Raw genomic sequence first — 25,422 nt, 5'->3', positions numbered from 1 at the left:
AGTTTCAAAAGGCAGGTGACCAATCATCCCAGGTTTTGGAGGTGGTGGAGTCTCAGCAGTCACCCAGTGGCCCTCACTTTACGGATGAAGAAAGGGACGCCCACACTGAAGAAGGGACTGACCACAGTCACACGCTAGGATGGGCATGAAGTCCCTCAACTCTGGGCACCAATGCATGCCAGTGTCCTCCAGGGGATCCGACGAATCATGTCATTTTTACTGGAGTATGAAATGCACCCAAGCAACCAGAAGAAATCATTTTCTAAGACATGAAATCATTACCATTCCCTTTCATTCCCGGTCTGAATTGTCTGGGAAGTGTTGATAGGGGTGACAAACAGCACCATAGGAAGTGTCCAAACTGTGCGGAGGGACAAGCCTGCTGGATTGCTGGCTTCCTGAGCAGGAAGGCAAGTCGCGATGATGATCTAAGAGCAGTCACCATGTTTCACTGGGTCCCGTGTAGGCTCCAGGCACTGCACTAACATTTTCCTTCCATCCCTAAAGCAAAAGCGTGCAAGATGCTCGGTTACAGCTGGGGACCCTGAAGTACAAAGTCGAGTATCTGTCCACCCCCTCACTCTGTGAGACCTGCCACAGCAGCTCAAACGCATCATAGTCTAAACAGAATCCTCCTACGTGCGCATCCCTCCCCTCCACCGTGGGTCTAACTCGCTCCTCTTCTCACTGCTGGGGGCCCCAGAGCCCATCAAGGACTTGAGTGTCCGGCGGAGGCTCTTAGGACACTCAGCCGACACCAGGTTGGCACAGTGACTGCCTCTCCTACCCTCTCCCATGCCCCTCCCGGGGTTGAGACACGTCTCCGAGTCCCCCGGGTGGTCTGCCGTGTCCAACCTCGGCCCACACCTGCCACCTTCCCGCCAGCCCCACCGTCACATTTTCTAAACACCCACGTTTGGATTTTATGTCTGTTTTCTGCACTGATCATACTCTTTCTTATGTTCACATCTTTGCAAAGTCTCTGTTTTGCTTGAAATGCATTTAAATAGCTCCATGCATCCCCTTTGAAAGTCCCCCAGCCTCATCCTTTTGGGGCAAGTCCTAGCTCCCTTGACCCACTGTCTCTCCCTCTTTTTTCGTAATGTAGCGCCCTTGGCATGCCTTTATCACAGCACCATCACACGCCATCCGTTCATTCGACAACCCTTTCCTGCGTGCCCATGCATGAGGTACTCGGTGCATGCGTAAACCACACTGAACGCTTCCAACATGGTCTCACTCGCACCTGTCTACGTTTGTGTCCTTCCCCTCTGAGTCTGGCGGGGCCCAGGGTCCAGCACCAGGGAGATTCTGAAAATGTGTCCATATGAGACTGGATAAACATTCCACATTTCAGGTCCAAAAACAAAGTAATCAGAGTCCTACCGACTTTTCGTCAGTCATGGGGATCACACATCTCATTTTAGACAAAAGGAACATCTGTCTTTGTGCCTCCGTGTCTTCCCCCCTTGTTCCCCTGTGGCGGCCGTAGCCGAGAGCCCCGCGTCGCTCTTTGATGGCCTTAGCCGAGAGCCCCGCGTCACTCTGTGGCGGCCGTAGCCGAGAGCCCCGCGTCGCTCTGTGGCGGCCGTGAGCAAGAGCCCTGCGTCGCTCTTTGACGGCCTTAGCCGAGAGCCCCGCGTCACTCTGTGGCGGCCATAGCCGAGAGCCCCACGTTGCTCTGTGGCGGCCGTGAATGAGAGCCCCGCGTCTCTCTGTGGCGGCCGTGAGCGAGAGCCCTGCGTCACTCTTTGACAGCCTTAGCCGAGAGCCCCGCGTCACTCTGTGGCGGCTGTAGCCGAGAGCCCCGCGTCGCTCTGTGATGGCCGTGAGCAAGAGCCCTGCGTCGCTCTGTGGCGGCCGTAGCCGAGAGCTGGGAGGGGGACCGGTGTGGCGGTGGCGGGGCATGCTCGTGGGTGTGCTCAGACCCTCCTGCAGCGCGTGGGTGGCGCTCGCGCTGAGCCTTAGCTGGGCCAGGGTTCCTGGTGCTCTAACCTCCGAAGACCGTGACACCGACATGTCTCTCTCTCTCTCTCCGCAGTGTGTACGGCTGCCCCTTGGCTAAAAAAAGAAAAACACAGGACAAGCAGCCCCAGGAACCCGCTGCGAAGCGGAAGCCGTTTGCCGTGAAGGCCGACAGCTCCTCGGTGGATGAGTGCTACGAGAGTGAGGGCTCCGAGGACGTGGACGAGAAGGAGGAGGAGGAGGAGGACGAGTTCTCGGACGACGAGGACGAGCCCCGCGAGGAGGAGGAGGAGGACGAGGAGGGCGACCGTGAGGACGAGGAGGAGCTCGAGGAGGAGGAGGAGGACGAGGACGAGGACGGAGAGGACGTGGAGGAGGAGGAGGAGGACGAGGAGGAGGAGGAGGACGAGGAGGAGGAGGACAACGGTAATCCTTAGCGTAGTAGCGCGCCCAGCGGTGGGGGCCGTGCGCCGACGCGCAGCTCCCGGTGTGCCCCTCGGGACGTGTCCCGATTTCTCACGAAATAAGCCTGCCTGGTCCGGGCTGAAATGAATCTCGATTTGTGTGCCCTTAGCTCCGGTCGGAAAGCGTTCCTCCCCTCGTCCGCCGGCGGCGGGGGCCGTGTCGCGCGCGCACAGACGGCCGCGCTGTTCACCCAGCACGCGTCTGACCAGCCACTTTACCCAGAACCTCGGGGCGGCACCTGGCCTTCCCCTCACGTGTTCCGGGGTACTCTGCCCGGGGCATCCTGGGTCAGCCCGAGTGGCGGGGGTGGGGCGGGCAGCTGCTCGCCTCCCGGGGCCGAAAGCTCGGCAAGACGCCAGGCACTGACGGGCATGTCAGTCCTGCCCATTGGTGGCCAGAGCTGTGCCTTTGTCAGAGATCGGGGTGGGAGGGAGTGTTGCTGAAATGGAGTAGTTTATCGACGTGCCGCCTGCTTCGTACCTGAGAACCGTGCTTCTGACCCGGGCTGTCCCACGCGGTGAGCGAGACACACGTGGGGAGCCGTGGGGCACAGGCTGGCCACCACGCTTTGGGCAACAGATCTAAGGCTGATTTGTTTTTACAGCCAGTTTTCTCGTGGTGTCAGACTCACAAATATGATTGGAAAGATAACCGCTTCCTAAAAGTCATTTCTTTTCTAGAAAAAGGTGGGAGTTTTCTGAAGAATCTAGACTTAGTCTTTATTGCCTCGGAGTTTGCCTCAGAGAAGTGCCAAATGTGTTTAAAAGCAAAGGGAGTATGTTCTCTTATGCTTCCTCCTTGGGCTCAAAGCTCTTCAAAACTCTGAGTTCTGGGAGAGCTAATTTCTCGATACAAAGGACAGACGCTTCGGCCAGTGCGGAGAGCCATTCTAGATGGGGCAGGTGTGAGGCTGCTTGTTGCTAATCCTGTGTGGAGCACATAAATTAACGTTCCTCCTTCGGGAACCTAAGTTTTATGATTGTTGGAGCAGGTCGAGGTCACCGTTCCGTTCACGCAGGTACGCACACATGTCCATACACACCCACGTGCATATGTGTGTGCACACAGATCTCATACATCAAAGTGCGGGGTCCCCACACTGCTCCCCTGTCGTGACATTGAGAGCGTCGAGACTGTGTGAGACAGTCCGGTGATGCGCATCAGAGCGCACACACGTAGGCACCACCAGCTCCATTGCATGGACCGTGGGCCCACACCCCCGTGTCACTGACTAGACGGAGCTGCATGCTGAGAACCACAGGCAGTACCTTCCTGTAACGCAGTGTGGAACCTTGGGAAGTAGACCCATTTGGCAAATTGCCTGTGAACACTTTCCTAATGTGTGCAGTTTGGGGCAAAGTCATTAACTTCTGAAGCTGGTTCCTGGTTTATCACCTGACCGTAGCTTCTTGTAAAGATGGTGTGGGCAGTATCGCTCCTCCAGATGCCCGTTCTGTGCTCGGACAGAAGCGGGCAGCACTGCTCAAAGCATGGGTGGTTGTGTGCCCTGGGCTCTGGTAGGACACGTTTGCAAATGTGCAAAATTTAACCGAGGGTCTTAACCACATTTTAGGTTCTGCTCTTCATTTGCTAGAATTAAACTTTCAGTTTTAGTTGACTTAGGCTAATATTTTTTAAACAATCTACTTTTAAAGTACAAACTGACATAAATTGAGGAAGCAGAGACTTAATGAAATAGCTTTAGAATGCAACTAGATACGGTTTTTCTCTTTTCTTTTTATTTCAGTTCAATTAGCCAACATACAGTACATCATTAGTTTCAGATGCAGTGTTCAGTAATTCATTAGTTGCATATAACACCCAGTGCTCATTACATCACGTGCCCTCCTTTATACCATCACCCAGTGACCCCATCCCCCCAACTTTCCCTCCAGCAACCCTCAGTTTGTTTCCCGGAGTCCAGAGCCTCTTACGGTTTGTCTCCCTCTCTGTTTTTATCTTATTTTATTTTTCCCTCCCTCCCCCTATGATCCTCTGTGCTGTTTCTTATATTTCACATATTAGTGAAACCATATGACAATTGTCTTTCTCTGTCTGACTTATTTCACTCAGCATAATACCTTCTAGTTCCATCCAGGTCGATACAAATGGTAAATATTCATCCTTTCTGATGGCTGAGTGATATTCCATTGTGTATATGGACCACATATTCTTTATCCATTCGTCTCTTGAAGGACATCTTGGCTCTTTCCATAGTTTGGCTATTGTGGACATTGAGATAAGGTTTTTTTTTTACATTATTATTCTAACTTGAATGCTTAGAACATAATTGTTTTTAAAAGTGAGATAGAAGATCAAAACTAGTGACATTTTTCTAGAAACATTCAAGTGAATGAGCATAAGTGGATGTATGATAGAACCATGAAGTGAATGGGTACATTAGGATGATGCAGGCCCTGAGTGTCTATCTGCAGGACCCAACTAGCACGGTGACCAGCAAACACTGAGTGATAATCTGAAGCATACAAGGATATACTTGGAAGGCAAATGCCCATTAAGAGGATAAATAATCATTTGTCAGGTTCCTGGATTCAGAATTCATATTCAGCATCCAGCTCCCCAGTTAAGCATCTTCTAAGACTAATACATCCGACTGACTGAGTATCCTTGGCAGCAAAGTGTAAAAATCTACCCCCTTTCAGAGGGGCTCTCGCTTGAATCCTAGGTCCCAAGGAGTCACTCGGATCAAACAGTGATGGCCCATGGGACAACCTTCTGCTGTGGTTCTGATTGTTGCTAGTTCTCTGCAGGGAAGCACCAAAGGCTGGCTCGATTTCTGAGTCAAGCAAAAGTATCTTTCCTAAGAAGAAATCATTTTAGGTTCCTGTTATCTAGAGATTGCTTCACTGAGATTTGCTGTAATACAGAGAAGTCTGTTGGAGGGCCCCCATGATCACGTGGTCCAAGACCCCCGTGGGCCAAGTGATTTGCTGATCACTCATATACCTGACAATCTCCTGTTTCCATGTCCTCACTTACCAAATATGTTCTATTTTACCTTCCTGGTAAATTTAGTGCCAAAATCACTGCCAACAAAGGTTGAGTGCCGTCATTGATAACATCTTTACCGTGAGAAACGCAGAGTGAGTCCAGGGCATCCCATACTGTGTGCCTCTGTCCACGCCTTGAGTCGATTTGGCAGAAATCATACACTTGTGAAAAGCAGGGGCTGTCCCTCTTTTGTCTGGTAGCCAGAGCTCTGGGTCACCCTCTTGAGTCAATCTTTCATGTTCCTTGGTTTCTACTCTCAGTCGCCATCATATCCCTGAGCTGTCAGCGGGTTCCCTCCAAGTTGGATTGTGCCTTTATCTTAGCAAATAGAGGCAGAGACAGTGACTTCAGTTAAGAGAGAAGCGACGCAAGTGTGACATAGGCAGAGGAGAGCATTCTGGACAATGCCAAGAGTCTGGCTCACACACATGCACGTCCACAACAGCAGGCCACCATCTAACATGAGGAAGCAGGGCGTCGTGAAGGGGCCATACGACATCAGCCTTACGAGCAGATGCAGAGTCCGTTTCTGCTATGGGATGGGGTCATTGTTTTATCTGGGGCAGCGTACACTCTAACATAAATTGGACTGTGCAGTCCAGGAGGTTTTGTTTTAGATAAACCCCCAGATTATTACAACGGGGCCCCCAGATTATAGAAGGACCATTATTTCTAACCTGGGAATTAGATAGTTATTTTAATTCCAAGGATCCTCCAGCATCGTAGTTACCTATGAACAAAATATTGCCAACAATGTACACATCTAGCGTGTATATTAAGGTTCGGGATGATGTTGGATCTTCAGTGTTTGTGTGAGATAGGGAGAAACCATTTCATTGTTGTGCTCACTAGAAAGTCAGGCCCAGAAAGATTCGATGATTTTCAGTAAGTGGTGGTTATGTGGTCAGACTCTGCTCGTGTTCTTTTAATCACTTTCTGCTTGTTTGAACAACAGGGAAGGATATCTGAGTAATTCATTTCAGACTACATTAAATTCAAATTTAATTCATCAAAATTATATTTTGTCCAGTTGGCCTGGTCTTTTGCATGGAGGATTTTATTTTCAAAATACATTGGCATGGCCTAGTCTGCATTTATTAAATGAAAGTTCCCTTGTTATATTAAAGGTAAGAAAGGTATTATTCAGGGATCATAGACTTTTCTGACAGCGGAGTTTGCACATCCTGTGGTAAATATTTTTTGGATTCTTACAATTTGAAAATTCAGATAACATGGTCACTTAATGCCTCATAAGTTATGGTTTAATTTCATAGTTCACCCCACTAAAAAGAATACAACTTTAAATGGTATGCACACACATGTCTATATCATCAGTGTCTGTGTGTGTAAATGTGTGTCCTTATGAGCACGTGCGGATCTGTCCGCTGATGGGAAAGACAATTCCGTGAGGAAGAACGCAGTGATGTGCTTTCCAGACTAGAGAAGATGCTCATGTTCGTGGCCATCTTCAACACAGAACCGTTTCCTAACATATCCTCCTTCTGAGATACGTTTCTAAAAATGTAAAGTCGTTTCTGTGCTGCTTTGTTGAATTCTGGAGCACTTTGGATAATTCGGGTCTGAGGGGCAATTCCGATGACCATTCGGTCGGATTAGAAAAACGGCAGATGCCTTCCTGTCCTGAGCACGACGGGGTCCCCACAGCTGCACGTGTGGTGGCGTCTCGGGAGCTCACGGCGAGGGAAGAACTGGCTGGTTTGGGGGGGGGGGTGTGAATAATGGCGGTGAGAACCTTCCAGATGGACGATACGGTCACTGCAGGCGAGGCGAAGCCTGAGGAGCAGAGACAGAATCACCCTGAGGCGCACGGCTGCCCCCGGCGTGCACTCAGTTCCTCTCCACCTTCTGTCTGATCGTCACACTGCGCCTTCATGTTCTGACTCTGGACTCTTCTCAGCAGCCTCGCGCGACCCCCCCGATCAGCTAGCAGGCCACTCTCTGCCGTAACTCCACTTTCGTGGAAGGGAATTCAAGACAAAACCCACCCTGTATCAATTCCTCCTCAAAGAAACGTGTTTTTTTAAGTGCAGCGTCTGCAGGATGGTTTTTCTGTCAAACAGGATGGTGCGATAGGCCCCACGTGGCTAAAGCATCAGGACGACCTGCAGTAGACGGGCCTGAGCTTCTCTAAGACAAAGGCAGAGGGAAGGTGGCAAGGGTCTGCACTGTGGCCTCTGAGTCCCCCCGAACCCCTTCAGGATGCTGCCCTCATATTGATTAGCAATCACCCTCTTGCGTCGTTCTTGGGGAACTGTCCCTGATGAGGAAGCAGTTGAAATGCAGACTCTGAACATCACCATTAGCGACCCAGCTTTCTGCCGCGGTCAGCAGAAACAGCAACGCGTTCTGAGACCAACATAGAAACAAAGATGATGGGTTTGGTATATGCAAAGGTTCCAACTGGAGAACGGCCGTGGACACAGTTGGGAGAAGGAACAGGATGATTTTTTATCATCTTAAAAATTAATCTTTCCCTACATCCATGGAGGCATTATTTTAGGAGGCTTAGCATGCAGAGAGATCGGAGGGTACAGCTCGATCACTTGGAGACGAGTGAACACAGAGCTAGACATTTCTAGGTAGAAGTCTGCAATAAAAATTAAACTGTCTTCACGCAAACTAATCTTGCATGAGTATAAGATGTAATTATAGCTTCTATTTCATGAATTTTCAGACCCTTAAATCCAAACCAGAAAACTTGCTGAGGATGTTAACATCATGTACGGTTAAGATGCAAGCAAGATGCATGGAGTGCTGGGCAAAAACCTTTCTTTACATAATAATGAGAAATAAAGGATATAAGAGATTAGATTTAATATGTTTTTATTCAGTTTGTTTTAAGGTCCACTTGAAGAAATTACCAGCTTATATGTTTTTTTTTTATTTAATTTAATTTTCTTATGTTAGTCACCATACAGTACATCATTAGTGTTTTCTCTTCTTAATGTAATTTTTATTCCAAATGCCAGCTATTCAAAGGAGAGTAAAGCCCAGGCATGAGGCGTGTTTTCTGGACTGGGGGTACTATGTATCCTGGGGGGGGGGTCGCTGCCCTCACTGGCCCTCAGTTTGCCTGCCAAAGTGTAGGAGGCAAGCACCAGCCCTTCGTCCAGCTTGCTGTCTTGTCTGGAAGCTGAGAGAAGGTGCAGGACGGACAGAGGGACGCAGTTCAGAGCTCCCAGCAGCGTCTGGTGTTAGGGATGCCCTTTGCGTGGCCCTGCCCCGCCCCCCCCCCCCCGAGCATCTACTCAAGCTCGTCCACGATCCCAAGCCCGAGGTCCCGGCTGTGTGTAGCCAGCATACTGTCCACATCGAGGCCTCATTGACGAGAGGGACTCAGAGCACGAGACAGCCCGCTTCAAAAAAATGAAATGTCCTATGAAGACACAGAAACTAGGCAGACAGCACCTCCTGCCAAAAGAAATGCATTACATAGTACCAAAGAGCAGTGTGTCGGCAAAAAAGTATACATCGCAGTTCTTTACAAAGGGCAGAATTAGAAGTCACGCACTTAAAGATTTGGGCTCAAAGAATGAATTTTCCAGATCCCGAAGATTGTTGAACTTAGGTCCCTCGAAAGTTGTTGTGCCGTTTTTGTTTTCGAAGGACCTTTAGAAACAGATCAGATTATTTCCATCCGATGGGCATTAACCATGGTTGAGTAGGAATGAAGAACAGGGACTCTGAGTCATCTCAAGCTCCCTCCCAACAGACATGCCGACTGGAGGATCACCTTTGTGTCCAGTCCGTTCTGTAAAATGTGGAAACTCTGTGAGCTGCGTATGTGTATGTGTGTGTGGGGGGGAGAGAGAGAGAGACAGAAACAGAGAGAGACAGAGGACAGAGAGGGAGAGGGAGTGGGAGAGGGGGTGGTTAATGTGGGTCAGTCTGTCTCAGTCTGAGAGCTACTGACTTCACATAGCTCCTTCTCTGGGTGGGGGGATATGACTATCTTATTTTTAAGTCGAAATTTAGATAAGCCAGAGACCAAAAATATCATCAAGTAGAAGGTCTTCAAAGCTTCATTCATGCATATTCCACTGGCTCAGATCCTCACGAACAAATACTGTCAAAAGGAACAGAACTGGGGCGCCTGGGTGGCTCAGTCGGTGAAGCGTCTTTGGCTCAGGTCATGATCTCAGGGTCCTGGGATCCAGTCCCACATTGGGCCCCCTGCTCGGTGGGGAGTCTGCTTCTCTCTCTGCCGCTCCCCCTGCTTATGCTCGCTCTCTCTCTAATAATAAATAAAATCTTTAAAAAAAAGTTCTCATGGCAAGAAAAAATATTTTTAAAAAAGAAAGGAACATAACTCACAATTTCTACAAGTTATTATGTAACTTGGGTCCCTTGTGAAAACTCCTATTTTTCCATCAGTTTATCTCCCTTGGCTTACTGGGAATTCTTTAAGGATGGTTTCACTTATACAATGGACAGCATTTAAAATCAGTAAGACAGAGATCGTCCTCAGACAGTTTGTAAAGATTTTTAACAGGTGCCTTGACCCTGCCTACATCCTCACCCCTCTTGCCTCTCCACATGTGGGGCAGCTTCACCGTCCGACCCGAAGATCTAACGCGAGACCTCAAGTGCGACGCAGGACTTCTGAGTTTTCTGACGGGCCGGACGAGGGGCCGAGCCATGCAGCAGATGGGTTGAGGGGTCCAGCGCCAGCCCTGAGACCTCCCCTCCACGTGATCCTCGGGAGAGGTGTCTGCCCACCAGCTCTGCTTTCTCTCACTGAGTTCGTTCACTGGAGCTACAAACGTTCTGGGAGCCCTGTCCACATACCAGGCCCCATTCCATGTACTGGAGGTTTGCTTGTGAAAAAAAACAAGTCTAGCTCTGGCCCCCACGAGTCAGGTGGACAAACCATGCACACTTCTCAGCCTTCATGCTCAGGACCAGCGTTTCGATCACACTCCAAAACCAGGGTGCAGGGCCCTCAAAACGGCCGCAGGACATGAGAGATCAGGAGAGCCAGTCCACATGTGCACAGCGGTCGGCTGGGAGATGGTTTGTGTAAACTGTGTGTTGCATACATATGTGTATAAATGATACACACGGACCTGCACAGGCACACCTCCGGGATACTGTGGGTTGAGATGGAGCAGCCGAACGACTCGTCTGGTTTCTGGATGCACGTACAAGTCGTGTGTACACAGCCCTGTGGTCCGGTAAGTGTGCAATAACATCACGTCTAAACCATGTGCACATGTGCATGAAGACGAATACTTGATTGCTAAAACACGAATACTTGATTGCTAAAACACGAATACTTGATTGCTAAAACACGCTAGCCGTCGTCTGTGCTTTCAGTGAGTTCTAATCACTGATCACAAATCATAACAAATACAATAATGATGAAAAAGGTTGAAAATTGCGAGAATCACCAAATGAGATGCAGAGACAGGAAGTGAGCAGTTGTTGTGGGAACACTGGCGTCAACAGACATGCTGGACGCGGGGTGTCCGCGGGCCTCCGAACTGTAAAGAGGGCAGTGTCCTCAAAATGAGGTGTGCTTATATATGCTGCAGAAATCAAAGTCAGAGCTCAGCGCCTACGATTTCTTTGTGCTGACCCTGTGCTGGAACACGGGAGCCCCTGGCCACATGCGGTTATCCGCACACAAATCAGTCAGACTTATGAAGTGTGACGTTAGTTTCAACTAATAAAATTACAGAATGTTAACAATGTCTTTCCTGGGTCTCACCAGCCGGCGCGCAGGCTGCCCCTCCTCCTGGAGGCGCGTCCATGACCCACCTCCTCTCCTTCCAGTCTCGGCCCAAACTCGCCTTCGCCGGGCCCTGCTGGTTCCACACAGTGGAGTGGAGAAAGGAAAAAACAAATCAAAGTAGAATCAGACCATGTCTGCATCTGTTGGGCAAAATGAGAGACAAAATCATTACAGAAAAGTAGAGGGGTCCTTTCCAGGACCACTGGGGCGGCCTGGTGAGCCAGGCCCCGCTGCTTTGCCCTGAGACAGCCCTACGCTCTCGCAATTTGTGCTAATGAGTGGAGAACACTCAGGAGTCAGACCTCCCATTAGATGTGAATTTAGGAAAGACCTGCCGTTGACCAGTGAACTCAGTGTCCCCCGCCCCACCCCCCAGCGCAGTTCTGGCTCCCTTCTGAGCACTCCTTCAAGTCCAGGAGCTGGGGGCTCCTTGTGAGTCTGGGTGCCGTCCTGCCAGACGGTTTCCACCAAGCCTTCACCAGCTGACTCACGTAACCACACAGAAGCATGGGGACAGAGTTGCCTCTCCTCCTGGAAGCAGAGACAGGACTTCCTCACTCGGATCTTTGTCTCTCCTGGATAGCTGATCTTTCAGATTAGCCCGTTTTTGAATCCCCAGAATATCCGCAAGTTCTGGAGAGAGTGGGGTTACCATGTGAGGGGTGTGGGAAGCCGAGGGTGACCACGGATACAGGACTCACCTCCCTCCCAGGGCACAGGGACACAAACAGGCTGCCTCGACTCTCTGGACCCACATCTCTTCCAATGTGAAAGTCTCGATGCAGTCGTACCCATGACTCTTTTGTGCACTAACATTCTGTGACCCTAAGAGAAGGACACTGGGGACAGCTGCTGGGCTCTGGAAGAAGCAGGCATCTTTCTGTACTCATGCTGACAAGGGTTGTGAGCGCGCATCTCTGCTTGGATCGTTTTAGCCTCCTGTAACCCAGAAGCCACTGCTGAGACAGTGCATATGGGCAGACCTCAACTGAAAGTTCCCCTAAAACTGATAATAACACAAACAACATTGCCGAGTGGACCCCGATTAGGGAATGTGACGAGGTGGGGTCTTCTGGCCGCACGTGCGTGGCAGCCCTCCCCCTCTCAGATCAGCGACTCTCCTTCCATTCCTGCTCAACAAGGGGCTTCAGTGGTTGAGAGTCCCTGGGGTTCAGCCCCTCTTTGCCAGGACAGGCGGGGAGACCTCGGGGAGGGTCCTGGGGCCCTGGTGCTCGTCTCTGGATAAGAGGCTGTTGGACTGACCAGCACCTGGGCAGGTGGGACCCTTCTCTTCTACCTCAGAAGGAAAGATACTACATCTGTCCTAGAGCACATCTGGGGTATCGGAGGAGGATGAAGGCAGAGGGGAGGGAGCTCACATCCTCTGCCTGGGCTCAGGAAGTGGGCTGGCTGCAGGGATCATGTGGAAGGAGAAGGTCACTGTCAGCAGAGTGGAGAGGTGGCCTCTGTCTACCCTGTGGTCCTCCCCAGCCCCCTCCACAGCCTCACCCCAGGGTGTTTGCTTCCTTCCCACCTTCCCACCTGCTCGATTCCCTCACGCTTTCCAGGAACACGGCATTACGAAACCAGTGGTCTCTTGAAGTCAGTCCAGATTCTCCTCATTTCCTAAGCTCCTCTGCATATCTGAATGGACCGAGTCTCCACTGGTCAGGCCCCAGGAGTTGACCGGCTCAGCAAGTGACAATCCATACCAGCTTCAGTGGCTGGTGTCATAACGAAATCCTCAGATCATCCCAAACCAACAAAGAAGATGGGAACCGTATGCTACGAAGAGCAAAGGTCTGGCTGGGAAGAGTCTAGAAGGAGCCTCTGGTCTGGTCAAGAGAACGGCACCACCCAGCTGCTGCCCCAGTGGACACAGAGCTGCACGGAATCCCGGACAGCCCCCTGCCCTGCCCGTCAGCAGCAGCGGGACTCCCTGGGCTCTGTCCGCCTCTGTGGGAGGGCGCGGGAGGTGCTCCCAGCCCTGGCTTGGGGCGGCGGGACTCCCTGGGCTCCGCCGTCACTTGTTTTTTTTTAGATCGGTTGTGTATTTGCTTGCCCATGGCTTACTTGAAAGGCTAGAAGAACAGTATAACACAGTCAGGACTAGACATTGAAGGATTTCAGACTTGTGTCTCAGACGTATTTTTTAGAGACAACTAAAAAAGCTAGTGCTGCTAATTATAACGTCATAATCCCCCACGTTCTATGCACATCAAATTGTAGTCATGAAGGTGGAGAAGAAACCCTACATGATTTTTTTTATGATATTTTTTGGTTTCCTAATGGTAACTGTTGAGGATAAATTGTTTAAAACAGTCTGAATCAAGGGAGGTAAAATTCACACCCACGACATTTCAGAAAGTTCATGGAGACACCAAAAGAGCACGTGGGCCGGTCCGCTGAGCAGCCTCTGCCTGCTGGGCCCAGACTCCTCGCCCAGGCCCAGAGTGAAAACCGTACCTCCCCCGCAGGGCTGGACACCGGGGCCGGTGCCGACTGGCCAGTGCTCCATCTGGTGTCTGTTACCCGGGCTTTGCAGGCTGCAGACTGACAACAGAAAACCGTGGAAAGAAAACTGAGATTCTTCCGTCTCCTCCCCAAACTCTTTCTAGTCTTTTCCTTAGCATGTGAACCTACGCTTTTTCATCACATACACATTCTCCCTGGTAGAACATTGGTCATGGGAAGAACGGGTCCAGCTGAGTCCCGAAGTTCTCACATATTCCATCTGTAGGCTGTCGGTGCCCCAGTGTTAGCCTCTGGCCAGCACAGAGAAGTCTGGCCCATGCTTCATGCCCACTTCCACATGTGACCCATTGCATTACGAGCCTCAGCACAACAGAAGGAGGAGGGTAAATTGCCTGAAAAGCCACAACCACAGATAGAATTCTAGGTGCTCACCATAAATGATTTTGAACCCTGGAGGAGGCTGGTGCATGGTGGCTGTTTAGGGCCTGCTTGTGGATGGGTTGCTGGTGGTTGCCCTCCATCAGCCCACATCATGAAGAGCTGACTTTATTTCACATAGGTTTTCAAATAGTTAGATGCCAGTGACTTGAAAAGTTCCATTAACCTGTAAGGAGTTCTGGCCACTGGCACCATCTTACCCACCATTCCCAGCTGCACCAGGGGCGGCCACAGGGCCACAGGTGGCGCTGAGCACGGGGACCTGGAGGAAGAGCCACACCTTGCAGTAGGCTGCTTAGCCAGATGTTAACGCGGTTCCCTCGCCTGTCCCCCGACGGGCTCATGTGCCCTGGCACCGGCTCGGTGGGCGCTGCCTCCACCAGAAGCCCAGCCAGTGCACGTGCAGAGTGCTTTCCGTGCAGGATCTTTACCTGGCACATCCTAGAGATTCCTGTGCATGCTCTCCAAGAGGGGCCAGGCCTCTGGTGCTTGCAGCACCACCCACGTAGTGAGCAGCAGAGGAGGAGCTGGACCAGCTCGAGTTCTTACGTTCCACGTTGATCTTCGCTCTGATGTGCCTGCAACAGCAGTGAGCAAAATCTGCTCTTGCCGAGCCGGCTGTCACTGCTCAAAGCTGGGAGGCATGTCGGAGGCTGTTCTCCCGGTTCCCCCCGCGGCTTCCTGCCTCCTTGTGCATGGCAGCGAGCCTGTGGGTAGTGCACCACGGCTGTTCATCTCCGTGGGTGTGGGTGGCTCAGGAATGGAGTGAGAGAGGGACAGGTGCCCGGTGACCGGAAAGGCAAGGCATGCTCCTTCGCTGGGTGGCGCGGAGAGGGCGTGGGGGCTCTTACAAGCTCAGAAATACAGCGAAAACCCATCCTGTTTGGGACAAATGAACCGAAGATAACCCTAGGATTTAGAATGTGGAGAATTAACTGAAATTACCTAGAACTAACATGTGGTAGGGAGATGAAGAGCTTCACACACGGGGGATCACTGCCGCGTTCCGCCTCTCTCACGGTTTTAGAAGGAGCCAGGAGGTGACATGGGCGTTCCGCTTCCTGTTCACTCCTCCATCCATCTCCTCCTTCCCGAGTTCTCCAGGATGATAAGACGTGTTTCACAAGAGGAAGTTAAGAGAAAGTCATAAAAATAATACATGACCCCTGACCGGGGTTTCTTCTTTGACGCATCTTGGAAAACGCCCCAAGCTGTTGCTTGTACTTCCGTGTTTTCAAGCGTACGTATAGATTCATGTCGTGGCTGGTTCCTTGCAGGCACAGCGGTGCTGGCCTCAGAATCACCGGTCAGGGTGCAGCGGGGGCTGGCCAGCCCCCCGGGGACTGCTCTTCTAGTCACAGCCCGTGAGCATAAAAGTCAAAGTGTGTAAACTGAGAGGAGAATATAACTTTTATATTTTCAAGAACTCAGTAGAACAGGATTGCCTTCAGCTCTTGCAACCTCGACCCCTCGGCCAAGGGCACAGTCTGCCTTCCACTCATACTTCCCACGTGTTTCTGACGGTGCTCACTGGGTCGGGTTTCTTTCCTCTTACTGCTCTTGGGGAATACATGTATCTTTATACTAAAGAAAAGGATGTATAGGAATTATCCAGAAAAGAGACAATATTTGTTTCATACAACTAGCGAAGCTCTATGACTAACATACGGCAAGTTTGACTTGACGATACTTAGAAAGATGTGTTAGATTTTTAAAAATGTGTTGATTTGCTATGTGGGCCAGCCAAAATTGTTATTGATGCGTTGGTGCCCAAACCTCGTTCACCAGCCAACGCCTCTTCTGAGGGAACCGTGTGAACTCCATCACGGAGGCCCCGGGGACACCCCGACTCAGCTGTTAGCGAACAGGTACTTTGTGCTAATCAATACACCTCATTTCTTCAGTGCATTGATAAACCAGAGCAATTCTTCTTCAGTTTTTTAATCGCAGAAACAAAAGGCAGATGTGACAGTGGCACGGGGTTAACTAAACCCAGTCTAAGGGCTGGGGGGAAGGGACCTCTCGGAGCCCACCCGTTAGTACCTGCATTTGCAACATCCACACCAGCAATCTTGCAGCACAGCGGAGAGAGACGCACGTCCCACATATTTCCTGAGCATTAAACAGAATACATTTCAGGCCAAACATAGGGGCTTTGTGTAATTTTTAACATGGTGTTGTTTCAGCAAGTTGTCCTAAATCCTTTTTTGTGATTGGACATAATGCTCATTCATACAGTATTTCTACCAGCTCACCAAAATTTTCCTGAGGCTGGGAGGCGGGCGAATGCCGATGTGCCGTGGTCCCATTAACCTCGGCAGCGAATGGCCCACAGGTGCACCACTGACCCCAGTCCTGCACTTTACTGGCATTGGGTCACCACACCGTCTTCTCTCCCTCTCTCCCAAACCTGTAAATGCATGCAGGAACCACCGTTAATTAGCTTTAGTTTCTAAACTCTTACTACGCTTTCCTGTTGCTTCACTGTGCATCATAATAAATTGTCTGTAGGGTAGAACATTCAAAGTAGCTTAATCCGGTCCAAACATGTGCTTCTGATACTGAACGCCCAGGGTAGGTGATGGCGTCACTGTATATGAGCCTGAGGCCTTCCGCTGCGGTGCCTGAGCATCCCTGCGAAAACACACAATTTAAAAGCAATTTCTGCGAACATCTGTTTAAGAGTTAGTATCGAGTAAAGTTCATGAACTCTTAGAAAGCCTGGTAATATGATGAGTGTAATTATCACGCATCTGCTTGGGCTGCAAATCAGTAAAGCCAATGAAAAAATAAAAGTCACGTGTAAAATTTGGAATGAAAAATTAATATTTTAAAATTACATTTCCCACATATACTGGTTTGTTTTAAGAATAATTAAGGAAATCAGTAGTTTCTAGCAAGTGCTTCCTGTGGCCTCCGGGTTTTAGCGCCCTCTGCGCCCATTCATGCCACACTGCCTGCCGATCTGCACACGGGACCTAAGTCTCTAGTATGCGGTGAGCAGGGTTTGACGTGCAATTGACTTGCTTTCCATGCTGTTGCAACTAAACTTCAAGTTCTAGCCATTTTTTCCTTTTCTTTTCTTTTTTGTCCCTTTTTTTTTTATCTTCTTTGCAGAAGACCATCAAATGAGCTGTCACAATACTCGGATAATGCAAGACGCGGAGAAGGACGACAACAACAATGAGGAGTATGACAATTACGATGAGCTGGTGGCCAAGTCCTTGTTGAACCTCGGCAAGATCGCTGAGGACGCGGCCTACCGGGCCAGGACGGAGTCGGAGATGAACAGCAACACCTCCACCAGCCTGGAGGACGGCAGCGACCGGAACGAGACCCTGGGCCGGAAAAGCGAGCTGAGCCTGGACCTGGACAGCGACGTCGTGAGAGAGACGGTGGACTCCCTGAAGCTGCTGGCCCAAGGACACGGGGTGGTGCTCTCCGAGAACCTCCACGACAGAGCGTACGCGGACTCTCTGTCGCAGCAGGACGGCAGGAACGTGAACTATGTGATGCTGGGGAAGCCCATGAACAACGGGCTCATGGACAAGATGGTGGAGGAGAGCGATGAGGAGGTGTGTCTGAGCAGCCTGGAGTGCCTGAGGAATCAGTGCTTCGATCTGGCCCGGAAACTGAGTGAGACAAACCCGCAGGACAGGACCCAGCCGCAGAACACGAGCATCCGTCAGCATGTCCGCCCAGAGGACGACTTCGCGGGGAGGACGCCGGACAGGAACTACTCCGACATGATGAACCTGATGCGGCTCGAGGAGCAGCTGAGCCCCAGGTCTAGAACTTTCTCCAGCTGCGCAAAGGAGGACGGGTATCACGAGCGAGATGACGACACCACCTCCGTGAACTCAGACAGGTCTGAGGAGGTGTTTGACATGACCAAGGGAAACCTGACCCTCCTGGAGAAAGCCATTGCTCTGGAGACAGAGAGAGCGAAGGCCATGAGGGACAAGATGGCGATGGAGGCCGGAAGGCGGGACAATGTGCGGTCGTATGAGGAGCAGTCGCCAAGGCAGCTTCCCGGGGAGGAGAGGAAGCCTAAGTCCGGTGACAGCCATGTCAAAAAGCCATACTATGGTAAAGGTAATATTTCTACCTAACGTAAGTTGCCCCATGAGGACAGGAGCCAGGGTGAACGATGCCGATGACAGTCTACAAATGACGTGGGCATCACACTAGGTCATATCACTAACGCAAATCTCTTAGAGCTGGTTACAGAATCATAGTTTGTGTTTCTGGAGAGCCAATAAAATATTTGTCTGGAAAGGCACAAAGCAGCTCGATGTCCTATGATCAGAGCAGATGAGGAACATGATATCTCAGCGGGAGACACTTGCCTTGGAAAGACAGGGCTAGTGCGCAAACGTGTCATGTGATAGAAAACACTAGAATGAGCCTGTGTTCTTACAGATGAACCACAGTCCGCGTGGAAGGGCAAAGGCTTGCATAACAATTAGCCAATCGGGGATGAAACACATATTTTATGTATTGGATTGGGTAGGTGGCATCATGATTTATAAAATTATCACCAAATGACAGTTATTGATGAAACCCCCCCCCACAGAAAACATCCCTGATAGAAATTGAACAGTAACAGAATGACCGATAACATAAGACAAGGGCAATGACTGCACATTAATTATCCTAAGATAGTAAGTAATGGGAGCCATTTGCTATGCAAGCCATGGTGTGTCCTAAGCTGAGATCAATAGTAATTTCTTTACTATATTCATTCCTACTCACTGATTCCATTCCATTTTGGAAACAGTTATGGCGCCTACTTTATGTTAAAATACTCAAAACCATCCAACATGAGACTTTTAGCAGATTCTCATTTATGAAGTGCCAGGGCCCATATTTGCATCTATGTTTATATTTCAACATACACATATATAGTCCGTACATCTACGAAGTGTATGAACATACACTGAGTGAATGACTGGCCCCATGTTTGCAGTAAGAACCATGTCCACTTGTGATACGAGCTGGTTATGACTTAACCCCATGTGGAAACTCGAGGCTGTGGATAGCTCGCTTACAAAAACTACGTCAGAAGCAGTTTCAAAAATGAAATTCGTAATTCCTTAAATCCTTCCATATTAGTACCAAAAAAGATCTTCTGTCTTACATTGTTTTCTGTTCCTTATAAAGACCTGAGTTTGCTCACTGTGGATCTGATGATGAGGTTCAGGAATTTGGTTTGAAAATCAGTTGCTATGGAAACCGCGAACAATCAGAGAACCTGTTTCTTCTGTTACGACCTAGGTGTGTAGTCTCCTCTCAATGTGTGCACTTGCTATAACCAAGCCCAGTGGAGACAAACCTCAGCCAGAGGCCCGTCGGGGTCTTGATCTGGCAGGGGCCTGAGCGCTGACCGCCGTTTCGGACGGGAGGTGAAGGGAGACCCCTGGGAGGAGCAGCGTAGAGGAAGGGTTCGTTTCTTAAAGGCGACAGGGTCTAGCCCAGCAGAGCATCAGACTTGCTTTGGGTGCAGTGAAGTTGACGAAACGGCATGGATGCTCATAACTGTCATGCAATCTGGCAGAACGCTTTAGCTGGATAGTTGAGAATCATATAGGAACAAACATTTTTAGGAAGAAATAGTGTCCCTTCTCACGGGTGGCTCAGTTGGACAAATCCACGTTGGGCTTCCGTGTTAGAAGTCCATAGAGCGGGTTTCACGGTGGAGCGGGCAGCGGGGAATGCGGCACGGGCCTTGGGGAACGTGTGGGCTCACTGGGCATCGCAGATGCCATGCCGCCCTGGCTTCTTTGCCTTCCGTGCTTCCCTTACGCCCAGCAGCTTTCTGTAGATTCTTACTCGTTTTGCTTTGTTATTGCTATTTGGTTTTATTTTGTTTCTTGCAAGGAATGGAATTCAAACCGCTTGCTTCCCTTCAGTAAATGGGGCAGAGGTAGAAACGAACAGCAAAACCTGAGATGCGCTTTTCCCTGAAACGGGGGGAGGGTTGGGGCGTGGACCTTCCAAATGAGTCAGGAAGCATTGACTCCTGCCTCTACCAGTTTCTGTAGATTTCTTCCTCTGAGCAAAGCTCCTCCATTTCATATGTGTGCTCCAGCTCATTCCCAGGTTCTTCTCAGGATATCCATAGGTATGTTCAGAACCAATTAAATAAAACCAAGCAGGGACACCAGAGTGGGGCAAGGAGACAAATGCCCTCCTTATTAAAAAAAAAAAAAAAAAAATACATTCTGTGACTTTTCACCAACACGGCCAATGGACAATTCTTACAACCTCATAGCATACCAATAATCTTCATTTTGAGCTTCGTTGTTATTTTATTGTACCAATTCTCATTTATACATGATCTCCTCAAAATGATTTAAATTATAAATGAGTAACCTTTCCAAAATCTTGAGCTAAAGCAAAAGACGTCCGTCAGGAAACTCCTCTTTCTTCTCCTCAAACATCCACTTGGAAGGGAGGGGAGCAAGCTAAATTCAGCGCACAGTTTTGTTTTTTTTTTTTCCTAGATGTTCTTGCAGGGTTTTCGGTTGAATTACCGGTCTGTTTGCTTGCTTGGTTGCTTTGTGTTTGCTTGAATGTTTACCTTCAAGATGAATTGGGATTTCCGGAACCCAGCATGCAAGGGGAGGGATGGCGGAGGCAAGCGGCATCGAGAGGAGATTATACCCTTGTGTCCTCCAGAGCTGAAATTGTTTGAGCCACTTGTTTCTATGCAGATCTGCACTTAACTTCAGAACACTTTGGAAATCTGCGCTATAATATAACTTGTTAGGAAACTGTACGTGTACTAATGAAGAAGAGTCACTTAATGATGAATAATAGTTACTATTTAGGGTTTTTTTTTTACCTTTTAAACACTATTTACATTTAACTTATAATCTTCAATAATGAATATTTTCCTGTGAAACTGTTACTGTGCACTTACTCTTTTATATTTACATTAATTAAATCATACTAATATTATTATGAAACTACCCAAAAGGCAATAAAGTGCTAGGCTTTTTGATTGCATGTGTAAGAGAAGCCCCAGTAAGATATTTACAAACGAAAGCTGCAACAACAGAATATCAGGTTGTCTTTGGAGACTCTTGCGGCTGTATCCAGGGTATGCCCCTCAACCAGGGCACTAATTCACAGACCCAGGACCTGAAAGATGAATTACCTAGAATAAAATCCTAGCTAAAAAAAGAAAGGGGGGTGAGTTTTTTATATAAACATAAAATTGCTTATATATTCCTGTGAGCCCTTTGTCTATTTCAAGGTCACATGCATGTAAGAATTCAAAAAAACTTGAACCAAACATACATTTTCTCGCTGTCACGATTGGCCTGGTGAATGAGACATGGCTAGGAGAGTGTTACACCCTAAGGAGACGTTAACCACGCCCTTCCTGGACCAAACCAGCGTAGTCACTGTCTGTTGATGGTGTGTGCAACTGGTTTTCAAAAACTGACTCAAAAATAATGTTTTGCCCACTTTCATTACTACTTGGTCTGAGCTTTATCTTAGAAATATCTTCCGGAGCTATTTTCTGCACACTGATGAACTGTGGTCAATTCTGGATATAGAAATAATTTTGCCAGCAGTAGCATTGTATTTCTGGAATTTGGCATTCAAGTGTTGACCAAAGGTCTGCTCTGCTCCTTCCTCGACTGGGGTTGCAGAGAGACAACCAGGCTGTGTAAAACCATTACCTCTTAATTTTGTGTATGCATGCACAGCTTCGTAAGATCCTTCCTCTGGTTCCAAGTACAGATGAAGAAATCGAGGCAAACGATTGCTCCAGCAGCTTCTGAAACTTTTTTTTTTTTTTTTATTGCCCATCTCCCCTGTCGGGTGGGATTTTCACCATTCTGGTCATTTGCTTACAGTGCCTTCTAAGAGTTCAGCTTATTTTCAGAAAATCTCTGAATCGGTGGGCTGTGGAGCAGTGTCGCAAGATGACAACCTCCAACAGCAGTAAAATTTTGCACCTCAGAGTGTAAACGATTCGAGCGCCCGATGAGACAGAAACCGTCGAATGGCGGAGTGTTTGAACGGCATCGTGCTCCCTGGTTGAATTTCACAGAGTGATTGTTGGGGATTGTCGAGTGGTCTGGCTCTCTGAGAAGGTCACTGTCTCATCATTATTTACGTTGATTTCTTTGAGCAACACAGCTTATCATGTAACACACGGGAAAATCATTAATCATGAGCTAAGGTAGGGAGAGTCTTTTTTTTTTCTACCAGCAAAGAAAGTAAAATATTTTGTGATCCATGATTACGCTGTTTAAGGTCAAAAAAATCACCCAAAACCAAAGAAGTACCTATGCAAGTCTATGTCACAGCCTGTCCCCTGACACCTGCTTTTTTTCTCTATTTATCAAGGTCTCTTCAGGTTGTTAATTAATCATCTTTGTCTTGGTTGGGTAAAAAATTCATTCTCTTGACACCTGTTGTCGCTTTTAGATCCCTCGAGAGCAGAAAAGAAAGAGAGCAAGTGTCCCACCCCGGGGTGTGATGGAACCGGCCACGTAACTGGGCTTTACCCACATCACCGCAGTCTGTCCGGATGCCCGCACAAAGATAGGGTCCCTCCGGAAAGTAAGTCCATGTTCTACCAATGCCCGTGGGGGCGTGCACGCCCAGGGCCCTGTCTGTGTCAGCCACGTGCCTCTGTCATTCCATGTCAGTGAAGTCCAACCTTGAACCTCGTCTCCCTGCCCCTCCTCGTCCTGAGCAGCCTGCAGAGGCTGTCCGCACCACTCCCGCCCGATGGCCCAGGACGGCAGCCCACCGCCCAGCGTGGGTCCCTAGCGGACGGGCTGGGGCTCTGTTCCCATTTTCATTTCTAACTTACTGGGGACCTTGGGCAAGTCACTTGTCCCCTCATCTCTCACAAATCATACAAGAGATCTCAGATAGTCTCTACCCCACCCCTGCAGAGCTGAACTCCCATGAATCCGCGAGAGAAAGGTCCTTGAGCCTCCTCTTGCCCAGTGATCTAGACTTCTGTATGGATGAGCCGGTACTGGTGGTTGTATTTTATCGCATTTCGCTTGTAAAGTCTGCTTCATGTCACAGCTGTCCCAACATTTCCACACAAACAAACCTTAGTTTAAATCGGGTGGGTCCAGATCAGAAGCATTCTTTTAGTTAGGTTCTGAGAATATACAATTTATTATGAACACAACTACATTTATTTTGAAACTGAAATGATGTACACATCTTTTATTTATCTTTTTCTCAGCGCATAAAGTTTGCCAGCTATTTAGATACAATTAGTATTGATTGCTCAGGGGAAAAGGCACATTTTCAGAAATGACAAGATGAGTCTACGGTCTTGATTTTGAGCCTAAGGTATGTTGAGGATTTTCCTCGTGAACTGAGACACAATTTCTAGTAGGCAAAATGGAATAGCTTGGCTGAGATGCGTCAGGATGACCAGGTGATTGTTTAGAGGAGTTTCTGAGGGTTGTCCCATCAAAACGGCTAACTTTGGAGTTCTTGAGGCGCAAATCTGTCAGAACAAAGAGAGGTTCCTAGCAGTAGCTGAGGCTTCGAAACAGGTTTAGCTGAACATTTTCAGATGAAATATTTTTAGAAGCTGTTGTGCTGCCAGGTTTTCGAATGGCTACTGAAGATAAGAAACCCATGTTTCTGGTAACTGCCGTGTGAACAGGCGTGCAGAGTAAGGAGGGGAACGCATTTGAGTGCATGGCCGTGCCCGTGTGTTACATGAGCAGGAGCCAGCATGGTCTGAACGCAACAGCTTCCGCGTCTGAGCGCCGTCCGAGCCGGCCGCTCCGCCCGCACCGGCACGCGCAGCCTCGCTCACTCCCCAGCGAGCCCAGCTGGGCGCCATCGGCCCCAGTTCCCCCACAAGGGAAGTGGGGAGCAGAAGGCCTCACCCTCTCCTCCCCAGGCTTAGCTCGGTGCCTGGCAAACTGAAGACGCTCCACGTCTGCGAGCCACCGTGGGCAGGTACCGGCTTGCCCGAGCAGAGAGCGGAGCCCAGATCTCAGGCCCCATCTGTCAGAATCCTGAGCCTGTCCCTTTGCCCTGGGCCCGGCTTGCTGCTCCGGTCTCGGTCGGCGCGGGCCGAGACTCTGGGCGTGCCATGGCCGCTCTGTGCACTGAGGCGTGAGGACCGGCACTGACCTCTTAGGGAGAGCTTCCTGATGCAATTTTTCTAGAAGGCACACGTTTTCACCTCCCGAGTAGAAAATCTGTTCCTCTCCCTGGCTGAGGAATTCTCCCGACTCCTTATTTTCGCAGGAAAAGTCTACATGTAGTAGGAACAGGGGCTGTGCTCCCGCAGACCAGGGGTCAGCCCGCACCTGGGCTTACCTTCACCCAGAGGAGGTGGGAGGTCCACTCAACACCAATCTTGAGACCGCCTTCCAGAGCATCTACAGAAAACCGTTTCTAAATACTTACACGTAGTTCTTTACAGTACATAAGAACTTAAAAAGAGAAAAAATTAGAATCCTCAGGGGGCATATCTTTTTTTTAGGCTTAAGATTTTTTCCATTTTTTTTCTGGGCCAGTCTCCCCCAGTCATCCTTTCTGTCCGATTGAAGGTGGTCGAGTAGTCAGTTGGTAGCTCACTGCACTAGAAACACCGAGGACACACCACTGGACAGGATGTGGTTCCGCCCCCCCCCCAAGAGCTCCCAGCGCAGCTGAGAGGGGGCCGTGCACTCAAGACAGAAGGTGACTGCAGTGGGAGGGGCTCCCTGGCCAGTGACTCACACCTGAGACATCAGGCTGCCCAAGGGACCCGCAGGCTTCCCTGGGGTCGCAGTGAGCTGGCCCTGAGGGAGAGGAGGGGTCCGCGGCTTGTCCAGGGGCTGTCGTGGTCGTCCACACAGGACACCAGGGGTGTTGGAGGCAGTGGCCAGGGGTGGAAAGTCTGGGAGGAGTTCAAGACGCGCTCCAGACGCAGGCGGGCATGAAGGAGGAGAGAGGGAGGGGCAGGAGGTGATGCGGAGAATTCCCACCTGGCAGCCATAAGGAGGGACTCCGCCGATGGATGTAGCGTGGGAGAAGCGGGCTGCACTAAGGGAGGACAGGAGAGCCCCGCGGCTCCTGGCTGGCGGGGAGTGCCGGGGGCTCCGGGTCTGGAGGGCTCGGCTGCAGAGGCGGCTCCCGGGACCTGCTTTCTCAGCACTGCGGCAGCAACCAAGGAGAGGAGGCATAAAGCAAGCAGGAATGGGAGCTGAAAATGGGAGTTTGGGACATGAGTGTGTAGAATGCAAAGCCGAGGAAGAGGGAGCAGAGCTGTTCTGGAAAGGTCCGGCCCATGCGGGGAGGCCTGAGGAGGAAGCCCG

At 49.8% G+C, this 25,422-nt stretch overlaps 1 protein-coding gene across 16 annotated transcripts in view; it reads left to right on the top strand.

Moving 5' to 3' along the window:
- MYT1L (myelin transcription factor 1 like) overlaps positions 1–25,422 on the top strand; it is a 419,036-nt gene that overhangs the window by 306,523 nt on the left and 87,091 nt on the right. For 13 of the 16 annotated variants that reach the window (XM_027623405.2, XM_027623404.2, XM_027623410.2 and 10 more), the window contains 3 exons: positions 2,042–2,391; positions 17,228–18,205; positions 22,559–22,693. In XM_027623405.2, the coding sequence (XP_027479206.1) occupies positions 2,042–2,391; positions 17,228–18,205; positions 22,559–22,693 (1,463 nt within the window). The remainder of the gene's footprint in view (positions 1–2,041; positions 2,392–17,227; positions 18,206–22,558; positions 22,694–25,422) is intronic. The other 3 variants (XM_027623418.2, XM_027623419.2, XM_027623412.2) reach the window with 1 other exon arrangement.

The sequence above is a fragment of the Zalophus californianus genome, chromosome 8 (assembly GCF_009762305.2).
Source record: "Zalophus californianus isolate mZalCal1 chromosome 8, mZalCal1.pri.v2, whole genome shotgun sequence".
Classification (NCBI taxonomy): domain Eukaryota; kingdom Metazoa; phylum Chordata; class Mammalia; order Carnivora; family Otariidae; genus Zalophus; species Zalophus californianus.
This window is presented reverse-complemented; position numbering and strand designations above follow the sequence as displayed.